The sequence below is a fragment of the Temnothorax nylanderi genome, unplaced genomic scaffold (genome assembly GCF_030848795.1).
Source record: "Temnothorax nylanderi isolate EJ_2023f unplaced genomic scaffold, tnyl_v1.0 TNYL_tig0105_pilon, whole genome shotgun sequence".
Taxonomy (NCBI): Eukaryota; Metazoa; Arthropoda; class Insecta; order Hymenoptera; family Formicidae; genus Temnothorax; species Temnothorax nylanderi.
The window spans coordinates 202741-225761 of NW_027249167.1; the positions used below are offsets into that span (position 1 = coordinate 202741).

Sequence of the window (23021 nt, forward strand, 5' to 3'; positions counted from 1 at the left end):
TTAGACACACTCTAGGAACGTTAACCTTTCATTTAATATCATATTTTCCGGGCTATCTATTTTTGACCTAAATGCAAGAACCACTTTAATCGCGTTACATTATGAGTCCGAATTTTATCTAAAAAAATCGTCCGGCGTATCTCCTATATTATATCTTAAAAAAAAACATTAAAAAATTGAAGAATCCAAAATTGTTTGCGGCATTATTTGTTCTAATTGTAAGGTTAAATGAGGATTCTTTTGTCTATGTCAACAAGTGATATTTACTGTTTTTCGAAACAAGTGATATTTATTACCTTTCGAATCCATGCAATGAAGGAACTTCAATAATGATTTGCGATCGATAAAGCGAATAATTGTCACACGGCAATAACAAGCAAATCATCAAACCCTTGAATAACGATGTGCGTGTCCCGGTTAGCACTGCCGGTTAGCACTGCCATTTTGTTAAAAAAATAATTGTGTTGTATTGTGCTAGATTTGTGTTACATTGTGTCGCAAATATTAATCACATAGGTATCTTAAAAAACAAAGCGTTATCTCAAAAAACAAAGCGCAGCCTAAGTGTATCGTATATATAAATGATACACATTGCAGTGAGAGTGTTAATGATACCTAGAAATTTATAAGTATGATGATTTATAGGTACATGTATTTTAATTAATTTAATTGACGCAGGTCACCACCACCCATGGTGCTACTAACAAGTTAAATGCTGATCATCAGTAACTGTCAAAGCAATTAATGTGTTAAAATTATAAGAGAAATGGGCGCTCAAAGTATGCATCTTGCTGGAGATTTCGCCCATATTTGAATTTTATCTTTAATATAACTTGTTGCTAATATCAAAAGGTGCGTATATTTAATCGACTATAATTGGCCAAAATTTTCACAATTACACGACGTTTCGACCCAAGCTTCGGATCCTTCTCAAGTAATCTAACAACAAACAATTATAAAAATCGCAGCGTCAATACAGCGGGTCAAAATATGTACGGAATTTAAATCGTGAGTAACACTTAAAAATACCTGATGAGGAAAACGTGCCATTATCAAACAATTCTCAGTCAACAAGTCGTGAAATTTTGATAGAAAAGTCACAGAGTGCTATAAAATAAATTTGTCAGTAAGTTGTCAAAAAAGTAAAAAGGAACACGAACAAAGAAAAACTTAGTTACACAGAGAAAGTTTTCCAAAGGCACCGGTTCGTATCATGCTCGTTGAGTTAACGAAGTATCGTCAGAACGGCACAGCAATTACATGTTTATGCGATGGAAGTCGGAAACGAACTGAACATATCGCGTCATGTAGTTGAGAACAGGTCGAAAGGTAGACGGAGCGGGTGACCCCAATACAAATTATAAACAAGAGATGACGTTGTCATAAATAGGGTTTAAGTTGTCCGTATCTTTCTGTAAATTAATGGTATCGGAATATTTTTTGATGAGAAACATTTCAGCGATTTCTCTTTTTTTAGTATTTTTTTCTTTATGAAGTATTTCAACTTCAGACCATTTAAATTCGTGGCCGAGAGAAACGCGGTGCTTGCTGACCACAGAATGCTGATGATCAATCTTTTTTATATCATTGAAATGTTCCGTGACGCGAGTTTTCAAGTATCGCTTCGTTTGACCAATATAGGAAGCACAACAATCGTTACAGTTGATTCTATAAACCACCTCAGTAGACTGGTTTTTATCGAGACGATCCTTGCCCTTTTTTATGATGGTATCTGATTTTTTGGGGACAGTATAAACTGTAGTAATACCAACATTACTGAGTGTGCGACTTATAGTCCCGCCAAGATCTTTAACATATGGTAGTACCACGCAACGTCGAGGATCAAATTGAACCGGCGAGCTAGCAATATCTGGCTTGTGTCGCAGCTGCTTAATTCTATTGTTGATGTGCTTATTAATGAGATCCATTGGGAAGGAGTTATTCACCAAAATTTTTTTGACTAAATTGATGTTTGAAAATTTTGGTGAATAACTCCTTCCCAATGGATCTCATTAATAAGCACATCAACAATAGAATTAAGCAGCTGCGACACAAACCAGATATTGCTAGCTCGCCGGTTCAATTTGATCCTCGACGTTGCGTGGTACTACCATATGTTAAAGATCTTGGCGGGACTATAAGTCGCACACTCAGTAATGTTGGTATTACTACAGTTTATACTGTCCCCAAAAAATCAGATACCATCATAAAAAAGGGCAAGGATCGTCTCGATAAAAACCAGTCTACTGAGGTGGTTTATAGAATCAACTGTAACGATTGTTGTGCTTCCTATATTGGTCAAACGAAGCGATACTTGAAAACTCGCGTCACGGAACATTTCAATGATATAAAAAAGATTGATCATCAGCATTCTGTGGTCAGCAAGCACCGCGTTTCTCTCGGCCACGAATTTAAATGGTCTGAAGTTGAAATACTTCATAAAGAAAAAAATACTAAAAAAAGAGAAATCGCTGAAATGTTTCTCATCAAAAAATATTCCGATACCATTAATTTACAGAAAGATACGGACAACTTAAACCCTATTTATGACAACGTCATCTCTTGTTTATAATTTGTATTGGGGTCACCCGCTCCGTCTACCTTTCGACCTGTTCTCAACTACATGACGCGATATGTTCAGTTCGTTTCCGACTTCCATCGCATAAACATGTAATTGCTGTGCCGTTCTGACGATACTTCGTTAACTCAACGAGCATGATACGAACCGGTGCCTTTGGAAAACTTTCTCTGTGTAACTAAGTTTTTTCTTTGTTCGTGTTCCTTTTTACTTTTTTGACAACTTACTGACAAATTTATTTTATAGCACTCTGTGACTTTTCTATCAAAATTTCACGACTTGTTGACTGAGAATTGTTTGATAATGGCACGTTTTCCTCATCAGGTATTTTTAAGTGTTACTCACGATTTAAATTCCGTACATATTTTGACCCGCTGTATTGACGCTGCGATTTTTATAATTGTTTGTTGTTAGATTACTTGAGAAGGATCCGAAGCTTGGGTCGAAACGTCGTGTAATTGTGAAAATTTTGGCCAATTATAGTCGATTAAATATACGCACCTTTTGTTATTTATTATTGGCGGAACAAACACATATTTCTTATTGTTGCTAATATCTTTAATATATCACCTGTTATTCAAATTAGTTCACATAAGAAATATTAATTAATTTTATGTACAAGGGTCTCGTTCAAATCAAACCGGGACTTTTATAAGGGTATACGAAATAACGCATTTACAAAAGTAAAAACTACATTTATTTTTCAATATAGTTCCCTGCTACATTTATGCACTTGCCCCAGCGTTTCACTAATGCCTTGATATCAGTAGCATAAAAAGATTTGTCTATACGCTGAGGCCAGGTACTTGCCACTTACCACTATTAGTACAATAAAATAGCATCTGAAAATGGCAAAACGGATAGACCAGCTAATTTTTTTACTGAACGTTTTTTTTTGTACATTTTAATATTATTTTTAGCCCGATTTTTAGGCATTATATTTTGTGTCTCCTACTCTCTCTCGAGTTACCAAATAGTAAATAGTACTGTGAATTCTAGTAGTCTGGCGTCATTTTGCTATTGGAAAAAGTTGTTGCGCTCGATTAGCATAATCCGGCACAGAAAGTTCGGAGAAAATTCGATAAAGTTAAAGTTCTTTTCATCCCCACTTCTTTCAAAGATCTTTAGCTAACCCTCGAGGGTAGTGAGATTTTTCTTGCATGGTTTTTTGTCTTGATTAGCACAATTCAGCACAAGTTGCAAAATTGGATTATCTGTTACGGTTTGAAAGTTATAAGAATATGAAGTTTTGCATATACAAAATTTATAATATTTTAATTTTTTTCCTGAAAAGGAAAGAAATACGGTAATAATTTTTGCGGCACAATGTACAGTAACAAACTGTATCCAGCACAATTTTCATTTTGTCGATAAAATAAAATGGCGGTGCTGACAAAAAAAATGATTTTTTAAATCTACCGTTTTGTTTCTTTATAGATATGTGATTAATATTTGCGGCACACAATGTAGCACAAACCTTGCACAACACAGCACAATTATTTTTTTTTATAAAATGGTGCTAACTTCACGTAGGAGAACATCGGGCAAGACGGGGCACATAAAAAAACTTAACCAGTAAGACTTAAGCAAATTACAGTCAAGAACTTAAGACATAACGTAAGCGGTAGCGAATTCAAACTGTTGATTTCCTTAATATTATACTTACGTCTTACTGCTTAAATTTTTTTATGTGCCTGGGCCTTTAATGTTTTAACCACATACTACTAAATATAAAAAACATTCATTTTTTCAACACAAATTCTTTTATTGAATCCTTCTTTACACATAAAGATGGTTAAACCTGACAAACATGGAAACATATATGTATGAATAATTGGTTTAGAAAGCAATATTTGAAAAAATGTCTTTTGCAGCGTCTTGCCTCATAAGCGGGGCAAGACGGAATACCTCCATTTACCCGCTCTAAGTATTTAATTTTAATATTGAAAAGTCAAAATTAAGAAATGAAATGTTTAATTATTGCTAGTTTTAAGACAATCGTAAATATTCCATATTTATTTATTTCTCACATAAAACGCAGATGTAAACAGCGTTTTCATTCTCATTGTCAATACCTGCGCAAGAGTTATTTGCCCATCACGCACAAGAGCGGTGCAACGAATCCACCCTTCGTTGGAATATTCATGACACTAGAGGCACTGGTCATCTTCGACAACTTCACTGTCGGGGTAGTATCCCATCATGTCCTACCCCGTCTTGCCCCGAAGCAACATTTTTAGGTTATTTCATAATTAAGCAAAACTTATACATTGGAAATAAAAACATCGGCTGTTTTGAGAACTCAAGAAACTATACCGCAAGATAGTGTAAAAAAAAGTTCAAAATAATATTCACGTTTCTAGTTTAAACAGCAAATATGAAGTCGCAATATTGTAACACGTACAGTGCACAAACTGGACGCGAATGGAAATGACGAAACAACGCATCGAAATGAAGTCAGCGACTGTCGAACCAAAGGCTGGTTTTCGCATAATCGCACATTCAAAAAAAATCCGATGGATTGCGTCACGTGATAGAAAAAAAAACCCGGTACCCCGTCTTGCCCCACGTTCCCCTACATCGCGTAACGCCTCTGACAGCATCGTATTCATTAAACGCATTCGTATATATTATTCCATCTAACTTTATCTTTGCTAATAAAGTTGGAAAAAACTTTGGAAATATCCAATTTGCGCCGAGTATCCGTTTTCTCGTCGCGTTCGGTGTCACTTTCTTATTTCATGCCGAAGCTTATATTTAAGCCCGATTGCACCAGTCGGTTAACGACAGCTCTCGTTAACTCAATTCGTTTGTATCGCAAATGGGGACGGCGGTCTAAAATAAAGCTGCGGAATAGCTAAATCAAAGTTAATTAGTCCGGATTGTCGATGTAACTCGGTCTTAAAGGTTAAATTGTTATTGCAAGTGAAGCAACACTCGTTCTCTCCTTGTTCAACTTTTAGTAAATAACAATGATAGAACGACGCGGTGTGCACCCGAGTAAAGTTTTTGAACGCAGCCCTGGTTTCTCAATTTCGCGATAGGCGTTCCAACGACCGCTCCCTTCGTTTCATTTCTCGCCGATAATAAGAACAATCGTTACAACGCGTTGTTCCGCGCTTAGAAAAGTTACGTGATGTATCAATGTGTACATACATACGTGTAAGTTCAGTATCCGCGCGAATGACAAATGATTAACAGTCAAATTGCAGAGCCCGGCAAATTTATCTTCTCGCAAAGACTTTCTTTTTTGCGAGAGTTTTCAAAACATAACCCACGAGTTCTCCCTCTCGTGAATTAATCGTTCTCAGAAAATCATTAATTACGTGCGATGTAAAACTTCGAAGATTGGCTGGAAGCGTTTAGCATAATCGCGCCAAGAATTTGTGGAATAGACGCGACGAATGCCTTATCTTTAAATCTTCGGTTGAATATGAATGAGTTGAAAGATATTAAAATGGCATAATTAGTCATTTGCATATAATTCATAATAATTGCGGTTTGAGACAAAATCGAGAATCAAGACACGTTCAAAAGTTTTAGAAAAATTGTGGTTTTCTATAACAAAAAGATTTTTACTTACTACTAAATTTTTCTGTATTCTTCTATTAATTACGTGTTTCGGAACATGTATATAACAGTAAAATATGTAATTAATTCTCGCTTTATTTTTCTGTGAATAATTAAATAAAGTCAACCAGTCTTTCTGTGTGTACAGATATCTAAATTTTCTCTTCTTCCTTGGAAAAGTTTAAAAATAGAAGCATCCTATCGTACCCATTTCCTCTTTTTACAAGCGCATACACAGATTATAGGGTTTTTAAAGAGTATTTTTTTTATTTTCAATGCAAGTAATTTATTTCAAAGAATTTGTTGGTTTATTTTTATTTCTTTTGGACCTAAACTAGTGATCCGCTTCACCCCCAATTTCGGGGCGAATCGGATAATTCTCTTCTTTTCATTTTTTTGTTGTGCAATAAGAAATATCATGTTTATGTATTATTTTATTACATGAAATCCAAGCTAAAGTTATAAAGATTAAGAATCTATAATAAAATTAAGTAATAAAATTTGTTTTTTATTACTTTTTTACCGAGAAAGAAAAATTAATCCGATTCACTACGGTCTACCCTATTATCGAAGATGATTACGAGCACGAGCATGAAATCGCGGCTTGTCCATCAGAGTTCCATTGAACTTGGTAGATAAGATCGACAAGTTGTAGCGCGACGAGGATCAAAGACGGGAAGCTTATAAAGAGCAAATGGGAAAACGCTGAGAACAGGATGTAAGATAAACAAATAGCGATGCGTCAAGTGCTTCCGCGTACACACCACCGAACCGTTCCTCGAGTGGCCATGTAATTTTAGAAACCGACGAGACTCGTCTTTATTTTCATTCGGTGCGAAAACACACGGAATCTTGTGGCGCTCCGCTTGAATTCGCGAAACGCTAGAAATGGTCCAGTATTTCGAAATAATGAAGAGACGATACGGAAGACGGTAAACTGAAGTTGCAAACGACACAAAGCTATAAGCAGACTCAAGATTTTAACTACCTAACGACTTTTTATAAAACTCTAGCGATTGAAATAATTGGCTTTTAATCGAGAATCAAAGATATACTCGTGCAAAATAATACTATTTTATATTTGGCGTAATGTGAGTTAGTGATATCACTGTATTTTTCTTATTTGGAATTGTCTATTAGTTATCTATATAAGTAAAGTATCTTTCATAAAATATTTATGAATGTGATTCTGTTCTGTATTTTTTTACAAATAATATTAGTTACCTTTCTATGAAAAGATAACTAATACTATGTGTAAAAAAATACTTAACAGAATTAAATTCATAAATATATCACTGAGAAAATTAATTGATTGTACGGACTAAATTTGTATAGGATAGTTGTTGATCCAATGGTTGATTTAATAATTATTAAGTTGCACTAAAAAAGGTATAGTTCGTTCATATCAACCATCAAAATTTTTTAATCAAGAATTAGTTAATTCAACTAATGTTTAGTCGGTTTAGTTAAACCTACTAATGTTTAATTGAACGTATCGGACTAAATATTTTAGTTGGATGAAACACGTTACGTTTTTCAACCAATTTTTTTTCTCAGTGTACATATTTTCATACTTTCCTCGAGTAGCGAGCGAGAAATATTATTTCGGTATTTGATAAAAAATATCTTTTCACATTTATCAAATGCGCCTATTACCGATTACGTCCTATACAGTATTCGTTGTTAAACACACTTTCCGCTTTGTGTTTTATAACGTGTATTCTATACTGTTAATTTTGCTTACTTAAAATAAATTATGTAAATTATTCCATGCCAATGCAGAGAAAATTAGTAAGGTTACAAAAGCCGATTCTGCATATATTAACAGTCACAATGGCAGCAACGGTAACGCCGTAACAATAAAGCTGGAGTAATTTTATCACGTCGATATAATGACTAAACAATAAAATCTGTCGCGCGTCAATGTGTTTTTGCATTGTTAACACGATTCGGTGATCCGACCGGGCAATGCAACGGCCCGCTATAATAATTTGTTATTACTGGTACGCGGGAAGATGTGTGTAATAACCGCTGGTTAGCGCATCGGTTCTACTTGATTAATTTTATCGAAATTGTTGGAACAAAGTTTAATCTCATCACACTGCATTTTCATCAACATCCTTGTTCACTTATTACAGCTAGATAATATAAAATAATGATATTCACATTATACAGTATCTTTCTAATATAGAAGTTATTTATGTAGTTTATATATCGCGTACTTTGAGAAGAAAATTATATGTAATTAAAAAAGGACCAGTTTATTTTGTATCAACATTATATTAACATAAGCATTAGCTTTAAAATTATATTAATTATTTTCGAATTTTTTATAAAAGACATACCATCATAAATATATTTTAATTGTATATTGTAGAGATTATTTAAAGTTAAAAATTTTAATATAAAAACGTCGAGATCGCAAAAAGTTATAATCATTTCATATATTCCGCAATAAAATATTTGAATCTGACACTCTTTTTGGCTTTGTTTCAAATAACATAAAATAAAGTTATATAAATAAATATGAAAGGTTAGGCGCAGTAAAAATAAATAAAATTAACAATTATTAGTGCGTTCTTATTGAATAAATTGGTTGTAATATGTTACTAGAATTATGTGACTAAAATATTTTCTATTCTTCTTTTATTTATATGACATATGCATGTGTAAGGAGAATGGCATTCTTAAACTAATTTAATAATAAGTAATATTTAATCCTAATAAAATATAAAGAGGGTGTGTGTGTGTGTGTGTGTGTGTGTGTGTGTGTGTGTGTGTGTGTGTGTGTGTGTGTGTGTGTGTGTGTGTGTGTGTGTGTGTGTGCGTGTGTGCGCGCGTGCGTGCGTGCGTGCGTGCGTGGATTTTTGTACATGCATCTACTTCTACAATTTTTTAGATACCGGGCTGAAATTTTGCACACAGAGTATCATAGAAAGTATGTTCTCCTCTAATTTTCTTAAAATCCATCAAACGGTATGGATTTTAGGAGGGTTTTCATTTTTTAGAAAAATGTGTTTTACGCTGTAACTTTCTCAATATTTGAGATATCGGTCTATTTTTAATTCTATTATATTCTTCAGTCTTTTCTACCCCTATTTCATATAAAAAATTTTAAGATTTGGTTAATTAGTTCTTGAGTTACAGACGTTTGAAATTTCGGAGAATCCGTACATACATAGAAGCCTTATAAAGTTTGGTCTAATCAACCAAATTTTAAAGAATTATATATGAAATAGGGGTAGAAAAGAATGAAGAATATAATAGAATTAAAAATAGACCAATATCTCAAATATTGAGAAAATCCAGACAATTAAGCCAATTAATTATTAATAAAAGCAATTTTTATATATTTAAAAATTATTTTAAAGTAGAAATAAAAAACTATTGTAATAGTATAACAAATATTAGTCGTAATAAAGATTATCAGAATAAAAAAAGTGTGCAAGTAGAAACTTGCACATTGCTTCCTCATAGTTTTTAAGTGTGCAAGTAGAAACTTGCACATTGCTTCCTTATAATTTTTACGTGTACAAATTATAAATTTGAACATTACTTTCTCACAATTTTCAAGTATGCAAATTATAAATTTGCACGTTGCTTAATCAACATTTTATTTCGCTCATAAAGCTTTTTCTATGAGGATGCCAAATTAATAAATATCTACTAATAATTATACACAAAAAAAAGGCTTCCTCATAAGAGTTAAGCAACGTGATTAAGCAACGTGCAAATTTATAATTTGCATACTTGAAAATTGTGAGAAAGTAATGTTCAAATTTATAATTTGTACACTTAAAAATTATAAGAAAGCAATGTGCAAGTTTCTGCTTGCACACTTAAAAACTATGAGGAAGCAATGTGCAAGTTTCTACTTGTTTTTACTATTTCTCAAAACAATAAACGTGAAAATTTATCAATTATAATGTATCCAATATTATTATCCAATATTTATATGTATCCAACAATATATATATCTATAATATGAAGGGTACACAGGAGAAAAACGATCAATGTCTATCCGAAGTAATTTCGAGAAAAACGCAGTTTCACGACATTAAATATCTTAGGAAGCTATTGAAAAAAGTACTGGCAGTGAATATTGGAATGCATAGTGTTTACTTAGTGTTTGTATTGTATGTTGGATTGGTTCTTCCCTACCAGCGCCTGGATTATGATCGTTTTTCCCCAGCACGGTACATCTTTCGGTCTTATTTTTAATAAATTGTAACTTTCTTGATTAAAACAGAGAAGAATTATGAAAATTTTCTTTGAAAATGCCACAAGCTAGCATGATCAATTTCGACAAATAATGGACTTTGATCGTTTTTCCCCTGTATCCTTTATACATATAGTATATGTCATATACGTATGTATACTATACATATACAAAGTGTTACCTAAGTAAGTACACAAACTTAAAAAGGATATTCCTTGACTTATTTTAAGAAGAAAAAGTCCTATAAACATGTGTCCTAAACTGCTTTGTTTTCAAAATACAGGGTGTCAAAGTTGTGAAAAAAAAATAAAAATTTCATAAATTCTGGAAAACGTTTAAAGATATTTTATTCAAATTTGGTATGCGTACATGTGGTATTAAAAACCATTTTCTAGTACCGATAAAACATTTTTAGATCCACCAGGAGCGTGCATCTTTCACACCCTGTGTATTTTGAAAACAAAACAGTTTAGGACACATGTTTATAAGACCTTTTCTTCTTAAAATAAGCAAAGTTTGTGTACTTACTTAGGTAACACCCTGTACAGGATGTACAAAAAGTGTTAAAACCCCTTAATTTTACTAAAACTACGCATTTTCGAAAAAAATATTTCATATAAAAGTTGTAGAGTTTTAAGTGACACATTACATAGCAATATTAGTATAATCTTGAATGGCGTTGTCAAGGTCACGTAAAGATTACCTTGAAATTTTTGAATAAAAACCCCTATTTTTTATTGTGTATTCATGTGTGTGTAGCTTCTCTCGAAGACTTCTCAAAATACTAATAATAAAAAAGAATTTTTTTATTACGTACTTTTCGAGTTGTATGGAATATGGAGCTTGAAAGTTCTAGTACCGCTGGCATTAGCATTTATCGCGTGGAGGTTGCACAGTCGGATTTACACCTCTTTTTGTGTATGTGTGTGTATGTGTGTGTGGAGTCCTAATTTCTGCTGATACACACACACATACAGCAGAGAGAGCATTAAATACTACAGAAGTGACGAACTGAGTCCATATCTCTGCTAACACACACACACACACACACACACACACACACACACACACACACACACACAAAGAGGTGTAAATGTAAATTTGACCGTACAATCTTCACGCGATACATCTTGGGTAATACTAATGTGGTACTGCAACTTTCAAGCTATAACTCGAAAAGTACTTAATAAAAATGTACTTAATAAAAAAATACTTTATTATATTATAGTGTTTTGAGAAATTTTTGAGATAAGTTACATAAATATACAATAAAAATGGGGGTTTTTAAAAATTTTAAATAAAATTTAAAAATTTCAAGGTGATTTTTGCGTGACTTTGATAACGTTATACTAATATTGCTCAAGGTTATACTAATATTGCTATGCAATGCGTCACTTAAAAAGTAAAATCCTACAATATAACTTTTGTATAAAACATTTTTTTCGAAAATACGTAGTTTTGGTAAAATTAAGGGGTTTCAACATTTTTTGTACACCCTGTATACAGGTTGTATCTAAACTTTAAAGATTGTTGCCAAACGCACAGAGGAGTTGAAATAGAGCAACTTTCGATTAGGAACCTATATTCTCCGAGGTAATCCTGAGTCAGTACAAACCTGTGAATGTAGAAAACTACATTGCGGACAACATGCATGCGAAGAGGCGTTGGGTTGATTACAGTATAAGTTGACTGTGACCTTTACGTTGTTGTTTCACGTAGTGCTTTCGTAGCTAGAATATTTGCAGCGTCTGACATGGTTCGTGAAATTCCTGGATTATTTGAAACAGAGCGCCAGAATTTTGTTCCACGATGCAATGCGCAATGCCTTGAATGCAGTGCAGGTCACCAATTCGAACACCTTCTGTATAATACATTTAATAAATTCATAAACTTTATTTACTTAAATAAATTTTGTGCGAATTCAGATTATTTCATATGTTGTCCGAAATGTAGTTTCTTACATTCACAGTAGTCTTGTACTGACTCAGAATTACTTCAGAAAACATGGGTTCCTAATTGAAAGTTGCTTTATTCCGAGACTTCTTTATACGTTCCTTAAGTTTGGCAACAATCTTTAGGTACACCCTGTACATATATAATCCCGGCTGGGTTAAATATTTAATCTGATCGGTTCAAGCTCATCCATTTCGAAGCAATAGACCTGTGAGATGTTTTACCAGTAATATTCACAGATCTATTATAAGATATGTAATACAGGCTGCGGTCCACTTGACGCTACAAATGCTTTGGAGCGTTCTTCTTCTCCTTCTTTCTCCATTGAAAGAAAAGAGAAGAGGAATGCTTCGAAGCATTTGTAGCATCAAGTGGACCTCAGCCACAGACACGCAACAATGGAGTTATAACATTACGTTGATCTGTAAAATACAAAATACATCCAGATTACAGCGATGTCCAAAATGAGATTTGAAAGAATGAGTATTACGCACATTAAATCTTTTATTTTTAGTACATACATAGCTTATAAGACAATTATATAATTTCCGAGCAAAATCTTTCTACTTTTTATTATTTGAACATAAACTTTTATAAAATTTCATAAACAAAAGTTCTCTTCTCTTATTCGTGTATAAAACATCTAAATAAAATAATTTAGATAAATGAGAATAAATTACTATTTTCGATGACATGTATAACACTCACTCGCGGAAACACAATTAATTATCGCATATTGATTATTAAAGTACGACCTTCGCACTGTACTTCGCACTTAAAATATGATCAACTCTTGATCAGCCAGTTTCGAGATATCGATCTGAAAAAATCGGGACATACTACAACAAAAAATCGAGACTTTTTTAATGGTACATTATATTACAAATATCTTGAAATATTACCGTATATACAAGTCCCTTCTTGGTTATTATACACATATATGTATATTAGGTATATCTTGGCATATTAACTTCAAATAAATAAAATATACGTAAATGAATAAAATGTTTATTTATTATTAGGTCAACATCAAACAATCAACAGGACATTTCCTTCTATTATTTTTTAATATAAATTATTATTATTAATGATAAGTAAATAAAACCGTTATGATATACAATCAATTAAATAAAAGAATAATTTTCAATCAGAACTGCATTTTGGAAGTCTCAATAATATTATTTGCGCGAATAATATTTTTTGTAAATATTTTTACGCCATAACGAACCACGTACTTAAAACGCACTCTAAACTAAAGCAAACACAATACATGGTTAAATTAATAATCACACAATCTTAAGAAAGGAGATGTACGGAAATACGGGATGTATAGGGTAGGATACGAAATATATACATATATAGGATATATAGCGAAAAAAAACACCCCAGCCAGGGAATCTAAATCAATTCGGTCACTGAGATATGTGGTGATATTTATCGCAACAATGGAAGGGAGGTCCAGGTTCGAATCTTGACTGGGGTGTTATTTTTCGCAACGTATCCTATTGTATATATTTCGAATTTCGTATCCTACCCCATACATCCCGTATTTCCATACCGTATATCTCCAAATTTCTTAGATTGTGTTAGTGTGATTAAATTGACTATCAATTTAATCATGTATTCACAGAAAAAAAAAGTGTTAAATCAAGACTTATATATTTGTATATAAGCAAAAATCTATAATCTTCCTATAAGAATTTCAATTTTTTATTTCAACTATTTTTTCTTGATTAAATCTATATAAATACCTTTATTCAAACAAGTTTTCTTTGTTTAACGCAATTTATATCTCATTTCAAGATTATAGATTCTTGCTTATATACAAGAATATAAGTCTTGATTTAACACTTCTTTTTTTTCTGTATTGTGTTTGCTTTAGTTGAGACTGTGTTTTAAGACGGTAAGTAACGGCGCGTGGTTGGCTAAAGTGTAAAAGTGTTCACAAAAAATATTAATAATATTATTAAAATTTCCAAGATCCAGTCTTGATCGAAAATGACGTTCTTCTCTAATTGATTGTAAATCATCATTATTGCGTATAGAGAACGCACATATATGCGGTTCTCGATTGCGTGCGTGTGGTCCGCGTCTTATTTCTATCATTACTGCAGACTGACTGCTTTTATTTTAATTCAACCACGGACCTGAATATTTTAGTGCGATCTATTATTATATTATATTTATTTATTTTATATGTTATATGAAAAATCGAGATAAATAGCGTCCCATCTAAGGACGCTTCTAATGAGAGCCGAAAATCGGGATGTCCCAAAAAATTCGCAACGATTGGTCACCCTATTCGCACTCCCGATGTTAATTACACATGACGCGCACTTTAATTACTACCTTATGATGCAAGACTAACACGTTTACAATATTAATGGCGAGTTCACACAACATACAGATTTCGAGATAATTGTAGTGACGACTCTGCCCCGGTCTTCCCTACATACATATATACATATATATTAGACATGTGCGAATCAAGGATTTTTGATGTCGAATCGAATCGAAGCGAATCGAATTATTTCAAATCGAATCGTTGGAATATAATTTTTAATTAACAATATAATAATTATTAGATTGAATTTTAACGCGTGGATAATAGGAGAATATTTTAATGTGCAGTTATTTATTATCCAATAACATGCATATAAATTAAAATAAAATAATATAGTTTGGATAAAAACCTCGGTTCGCGTGAAAAGTGTATGCGTGGAGGCAGTAGGTTCCGCCCCCCTGCGGGGGGCTCCACATCTTTTAAACTAGACACATAGTGTGCCTTACAAAGTACATGCGTGAACTTTTCACGCGTGGAAAGTTAATATGAATTTTTAAATAATACTTCAATTGTGTGTGTATAAACAGTACACACGTAAGCGAGGGAGGGGCTACCGCACCTCCCCCGAAAGCAGGGGGGTGGGGGTGAACCTCGGTTTGCGTGAAAAGTGTATGCGTGGAAGCAGTAAGTTCTTGCCATAATATTGAAAAAAGCTTCATTTTAAGTCGTATCAGTCTTGCAACAACGATTGACAAAAGATGACTGATAGAATATGAGCACAAACACGCCAAATAGACCGAATACTACAGAATGTAAATAATCAAGATCAGAAGCTAGTATGTATATATATAAACGAGCTTGTGTAAAGCACGCCACGAACCCATGTGACAACTCAACTCGTCTCGCGTGGATAGTGTATGCGTGAACTATTTCGACATATATATTAGTCATTTATGCCAATAGAAGACACATAGTGTGCCTTCAATACATGTGTATAAACAGTACATAAATAGGCGGGGGAGGGGCTCCGTCGTAGGCGGAGCCTCTTCCCCCGTATAATAAAACTAAACAAACTCCCAGCGTGATACCTAACTGCTTGAATTAAGATGCTTGATTATTGGGCTACCCTTGCAAAAATGTTAAAAAAGTTGCTAAACTTTGGAGTCGCAAAAAATCCTTTTGGTATATGTCTTTTTTATCTAAAAGGAACCTATTCACAAAGTTTCACCTAAATCAGAGCACGGACATTTTCAGAAGAACAGCCCTATAATTTTTATCATTTTATCTTAAAAAATGGCTTTATCATAGGAGTCGCCAAAATTCCTTTTAAGGGCTTTCATTTTAACCTAAAACGAAGCTTGTTACAAAGTTTCATTGAAATCGGAGGTCGGCCGTTTTCGGAACTCCACCCTATAGTTTATTTTATTATCAATACTCATAGCTTACTATTTTTTGTATATATTTAAATTTTTATTTACAATTTGATAGGGTCACAGAGCATGTCAAAAATTAGAGATATACTTTTTGCTTATTTAACCACTCAGTGAGCGATTATGATAGATACTGAATGCACTCACTGAATGTACCTATTAACATGACCGAGTTTCGCTTACTAATATGATTTTATGAAGACAACATAGTATATGATTCATATTCGAATCATCTAGATTCAAAAGTTTCGAATAGTTAGGATTCGAATCATAGAAATTCGAATTCGAATAGTTCACTACTTCATCTCTAGTACATGTATATATAGGTACGCTTCTTACATCGAATCAAGTGGAAACGAACACGAACAAACAACTTGCTACTATAAATGCGAACTATACCGGAGGTGCTCATTGAAGCTTGTTTTTATGTATTCATGTTTGTTCGCACTCGCTTGCTCAGTCGAGATCTGGCTTTACGTCGAGATGACGAACGCAATTTCCGTACGTTATCACTTATAATGACAACTACTTATTTGCGTCACTCTGCACGTCTGCATTGACCTATCGCGGTGAAATCTTGTTTTTATTAGTCCATTGGCATTTAATTAGTTCATCATTGATTATTATTTTTCTAGCCTTCCGTTTATTGCATACGTGTTCTTTTTACAGTTAAACATCTATACGAGGTGTACAGAAATAAAAACGCAAACGCATCATACAATACTTTAATGGAGAGTACAAAAATTAAGAGATTAATTTTAAAATCTTAATACGAAAATGTCGAGCGTGTAACTACGCTTACACTCGTATCGATCAAGTCACTGATTTTCGTAACAGGTAATATTGATTCTATCACCGCTCAGCTGATTTTTGTCTTTTCATTTTTTATATTTATATACTATGTTTAGATACTATACTTATTATATAGTAATATTATCATGATTATTAGGGCAAATTTTACTTTTAACGCAAATTAAAGATCCTCTCTTTATTGAAAATTTAAATGGGTACTTAATTACACAAAACTTGCAAAATATTATTAAATCTAACGTTTAATAATATAAAGGAAGTCAATTTTCCTTTTATAAGAAAATTACTCACGGAAATTAATATACATTTAATATCTTCTTTTCAATTTAAACTTTTCTGTATTTTGAGAAGAATGTATGATTGTAATAAATCATAAAATAATCCTACAAAAGTATCTGATGTATATTTTGGCGGTAATTTAATCTTATTTTTTAAATTTGTGTTATAATATCACAATTCTTGAATTATTAAAATATCAAAATATCACTTTTCTCGAAACACACATAAGCATTTAGAAAGAGAAATAGTAATAATAAATTAATCTACATAATATACCTTTTCGATTAAGATAAAGGTAAATCGTATTCTTCGAACAAATAAGATATTTAATAATTCTATATAAGTGATAAAATTGGACGTAATTAATCAACCATCCACAAATTCTTAATGAAAGAAAAGACCAGATAATTGCGTATAATTGAGATTTTCTATTGGTATAATATATAATAACAAATTATTACCAATAGTTATACTTATCACTAACAGTATTTTGCATATCATATTCAATATAGAGAAATAAGCTATTATTTAAAGAGCTTATTTCTCTATATTACTCTGCTGTAATTCTTGTTCAGTTCTTTCAATATTCTTTCCTTCGTCACTGCACACAGAAGCTAAAATTGTAAGATAGTTTTTTATTAATTGGATTATGTAAGCCTAAGATACATTGTAAGCTATTTTTAATTCTATATATAGATAACCGAAATTTGTGATAAACGAAAACAGCTTTTGCAAAGTATCCGTTACGAATTTTGATAGAACGCCAGCAAAAATAATAGAATCTATACTGACAGAATATAATAACAAATTGTGTTGTATATGCAATAAAAATGAAACCCAAATCGATAGCAGTCCCTTCATCTAATTCAAGTTCGTAACGCGAGAATCAGGATATTTGACGCACACGGTTTTATAATACCTCGAATATTTTATAAAATTTAATATATTAAATATTTTACGGAAATATTTGACTAACACGCGACATTCAGCGTTTGTTTCACAATGTATAGCGCGTTGCATAAACAAGGTTGGCGAGCCGCGCTGAGTACACAAGGTCGGCGCGCTATCACACGACCGCGGACCGCCGACACTTGACCGAGCGAGTAGCGGCATTAGCGGCACGAGCCGCTCCGCGTGTTTCCTCAATGCTCGTTGGAATTACGATTGTGCGACAGATGCTAATAAACGCAAAAAGCGTCTTATCATTCTCTTCGGAGATTATTATAATTAGTTTATTCTTGCACGACTTCTCGACTCCCGCGATTCCCGACGCTCGTAAGCCTTCGAGGCTGGTTATCAACGTAGATATTTCGCGCGATATATCAAGAGATACGGTGTCTCGCGTCATTTACTCGACATAGAAATCGAAACGATAGAAGCGGAGGATAATTGCCAATAATTACTTTGTCCTCGCGGGCGAGGATTCTTTATGACGATGGTTGGATACTAATACATTGTCGCGATTTTTAGATTTTTCGTGGATTGGTTTGATGTATACGAATTGAAAGCGCGGATCGTTTTTCATGTGATTTAAACGATAAAGGGTCGCGCGATATGTCGATTTTTTACGAATAATTAATTGGGAATGCGGGGAAAATAATATTCGGTGTAGCAATTTGGCAGATAAATTTCAGAAAAATATTTTGTAATGGCTGGCACGCTCGGTATTTGTTTTTATGCGACGTGTTTACCGAAGGTCGCTGTGTTATCATTTTCGCAAGGTGAGGCTTGAATGGGGGTAAATCGTGTGCCGTATCTCGCCGCGTTCGAGATTCCTATATCATACTTTACTATATGATTTCCAAGACGATCATGAGTGTCGAGCGAATCGTAGTTTTTCACGGCCGTACATCTTTTGTGTTAGTCTTACATCATAAGGTAGTAATTAAAGTGCGCGTCATGTGTGATTAACATCGGGAGTGCGAATAGGGTGACCAACCGTTGCGAATTTTTCGGGACATCCCGATTTTCGGCTCTCATTAGAAGCGTCCTTAGATGGGACGCTATATGTCTCGATTTTTTATATAACATATAAAATAAATAAATATAATATAATAATAGATCGCACTAAAATATTCAGGTCTGTGGTTGAATTAAAACAAAAGCAGTCAGTCTGCAGTAATGATAGAAATAAGACGCGGACCACACGCACGCAATCGAGAACCGCATATATGTGCGTTCTCTATACGCAATAATGATGATTTACAATCAATTAGAGAAGAACGTCATTTTCGATCAAGACTGGATCTTGGAAGTTTTAATAATATTATTAATATTTTTTGTGAACACTTTTATATCTGTCATAATCGCTCACTAAGTGGTTAAATAGCAAAAAGTTTATTTCTAATTTTTGACATGCTCTGTGACCCTATCAAATTGTAAATAAAAATTTGAATATATACAAAAAATAGTAAGCTATGAGTATTGATAATAAAATAAACTATATTATTTTATTTTAATTTATATGCATGTTATTGGATAATAAATAACTGGATATTACATTTTAATAATTTATCTGTGATTTTTCGTCTAATTGTTTTAATTACTGCGACATTAAAAATAAAATATATTTTATTAGTTTTATATTAAATATTTAAATATGTTTTTAGCTTCAAACGAATTTATATTATATAATCAATATTATTTTTCTACATTAAAATATTCTCCTATTATCCACGCGTTAAAATTCAATCTAATAATTATTATATTGTTAATTAAAAATTATATTCCAACGATTCGATTCGAAATAATTCGATTCGCTTCGATTCGATTCGACATCAAAAATCCTTGATTCGCACATGTCTAACATATATGTATATATGTATGTAGGGGAGACCGGGGCAGAGTCGTCACTACAATTATCTCGAAATCTGTATGTTGTGTGAACTCGTCATTAATATTGTAAACACTACTTATGGTGCCCATGTGACCAACGGAGTTTAGTGAGATTATATGCCATGTTGTGATTTTCATTAAGACAAACGTGTTTTCGGAGGTCTAAAGTAAAATTTTTTGCGCGTCGAAAATTTTTAAAATTTTAAATATTATTTTCTCTCCAAATCTCGAGATAAGTAATTCTGTAGAGTAATGCATGCTGAACACGAATCCAGTAAAATTTTTTTATTTTTGTTGATTTCTAATATTTCATGAGTGATCAAACTTAAAATCTGTGTCCGGGGCGAAGTCGTCACCAAGCCATATCATGGAGGCTTCGGGCAAAAATCAAAGTCAAAGAAGCAGCAATAGTCGGATTCCGGCGAGGACTTGGATAATATATGCTGCGTGTGCTCAGAGATGACAGAATAGAGCTGACGAGAAACAGTGCATTCCGTGCGAGCGTAGGGCACATAAGTGTGTGCGCTTTTCTTGTAATTATTTTCCGCCATCGTGTTTTTAATTAATGTTTCTATTAAAAAATAATTAATAAAATGTATCCTATCATTTTTCATGATGGGAATTATGAATTTCCATTTAAAATTCAGTCCGAGAATGGAGTGACGACTCCGCCCCGGCAATTTTGACATTTCAATTTTTCCACCTTTGTCGTTTTTACTCTATACCAGTTGAACAAAGCGACGTAGACCAAAAATGCCCTTGTAAATTTTGTAGCCAAGGGTTCACTCTTTACAACGGTATACCAAATTTTACTAAAATTATTTGTTTTGTTATTAAAAATCAGCACCGAAAAAATAGTGACGACTTCGCCCCGGTCTCTCCTACTCGTATGTTATATCACTTACCTTCACGGGTATGCAGAATATAATTAACAGAAGATCAGCCGTGGCCAGGCCGCCCAGGAAGACGTTCGTCGGTGTCGCTGGCAACGGCCTAAGCCGACAAAGGGTTGAACCGATGATAATGACGTTCCCTGAAAGAAATTACAATTCTTTGACCGTAAAGAACCAACGATATTCCTCAGAAGCCTCTCCAAAGAGAAGACCTTTCGATTACGGAACATTTCAAAGAAGGAATTAAAGATCTCAAGTTCCTAATAAACTTCCTTGTCTAATAAAGAATCGAGTAATATTACGATTGCGTTCAATAACTTACAGTTGCCGCAGATTTAATACCGCAGATGAGCATTATTTTGTAATTATCTCGCGCGGATAATAGTTGCGAATTTATTTACGATGGATATTTTGTGAAAGCTAATTGCGCTACACTGCGGATAATAATCAAGTTTAAATAGATATCTTAACGGGATTAATTCTTCATGTGTATAAACAATTAACTACATCTTATATCTCGTCGTCAAAAAGATATTTATATATTTTCAACGCGTGTATTGTTTATTTAATCATTTATTTAATAAAGCGAAACGTCAACGCTATAATTAACTGATCACATTCAGAAAAATTTTACCAAATCTGTCTCGCCTCTTATTTTCAAATTATAATAGCGTTATTGTAGAAATCCGAAGCATGGCCTGCCAATTGACCGCATTTCAAATTCTCGCATACTTCAAATCTCACTTGTTGTCAACAATTATTAATCGTCATACGTCAAACGAAACAATTGCCGCGCCTTGCTGGGGAAACTGTGTTCGGTCGCATGGATTAATGAAGGATAATTCGGGGTACCTACAGCCACGCGCGCGCGTTCGGAAGTGGTTATACTGGTAACTTGTACCATAACACGACGCCGCGTAATTAAGAGCATATTAGGCTCTGCTGCACTTTACAAAGCGACGTTTCTGCTAGCGGTTTCCGCGCGAGAAACAGGATTCGACGTTCGCAAATACTCGATTCATTGCCGCGTCTAATTCGTCTCTTTAAGATGATGAATTACGGTATTACTCCGCCTCTATTAACGAGATATTTACCATCCAATTAGCAATTTTAAGAAACTGGAATGTTTCACCGCGCAATACACGACGATTTTGTTGTCTCCTCGATCGTGATTTACTAAAAATAAATCTACTCGGCAACAACTCTGTTTTCTGAATTTTTTCTGATTCTCACCGTAATTACGGGTGCGGTTTAATGTAAAGCGTAGCATGTTACGTCGTGGTTTATACAACGAAATTGTAAAGCAGTCTTGTATTTCTCTCAGAACGTATGTACGTACTACGTCTTTCAATAATTCTTTTCTTTTCTATGCGATTTATCGCATAATTAGCAAAATAAAAATGTTTTATTCGCGATGCGTGATTCTTTTATATACATACTTTCTCCTGTAAAAATAAGTTGATAAGAGCGCAATAATAATAGCCAAAAATCGATACTGATTCACACAGCGTCTGCTTAATCATTCCAAAAAACAATTGATTAAGTCAAAAATAACATAATATAATCATAACTCTATCTTATAGTAAAACTTAATGACGATAACTGACTCGCGACAATTAACGTTTCAACGTATTCAGTATGATACAAAATTATCATTAAATTCACCAAAACAACATTTTAATTTTAACAATTTAACTTCAGAAGAATGAATAAAATGTAATATACACGTGTAATATACGTCACTAAAACGTATTTAATCAGGAACTTATACCGTTTTACGCAAATTCTGTAGTGTTTTATTATAAATCTTTTTGCAAAATTTTAATGCTACGGAAATTATGATTAAATTGTATTAAATACTATAGTAACGTCTCATTCGGATTTTTTTCACTATAAAGTATGGGAGACCGGGGCAAACTCGACACCGGAGCAAACTTGACACTAGGCTTTTTGCCAATTTAAATCTATCGTAGAAACTTGCCTTTCCTACTGAAAAAAATGCGTCTTTATGTGCCAGTATTATCAACGGAATTTGGTAACATTCTGAGTTATAGTGTAATTTTTAACGCGACATAAGCGTTTTTGATAGTGAAAAGTATTTTTCTGATCTCTCGAAAATGTCTACTCTTTCATCGAGCTTTACTCTTGCGAATCTACCGGTAAGTGATTT

At 33.3% G+C, this 23021-nt stretch overlaps 1 protein-coding gene across 4 annotated transcripts in view; it reads right to left on the minus strand.

Annotated features, from left to right (window-relative positions):
- LOC139775817 (QRFP-like peptide receptor) overlaps positions 1 to 23021 on the minus strand; it is a 131742-nt gene that overhangs the window by 83749 nt on the left and 24972 nt on the right. For all 4 annotated transcript variants that reach the window (XR_011718942.1, XM_071712109.1, XM_071712108.1 and 1 more), the window contains exon 3: positions 20864 to 20991. Coding sequence is in view for 3 of the 4 variants with exons in the window: in XM_071712109.1 (XP_071568210.1) it covers positions 20864 to 20991 (128 nt within the window). In the remaining variant the exon portion in view is untranslated. The remainder of the gene's footprint in view (positions 1 to 20863; positions 20992 to 23021) is intronic.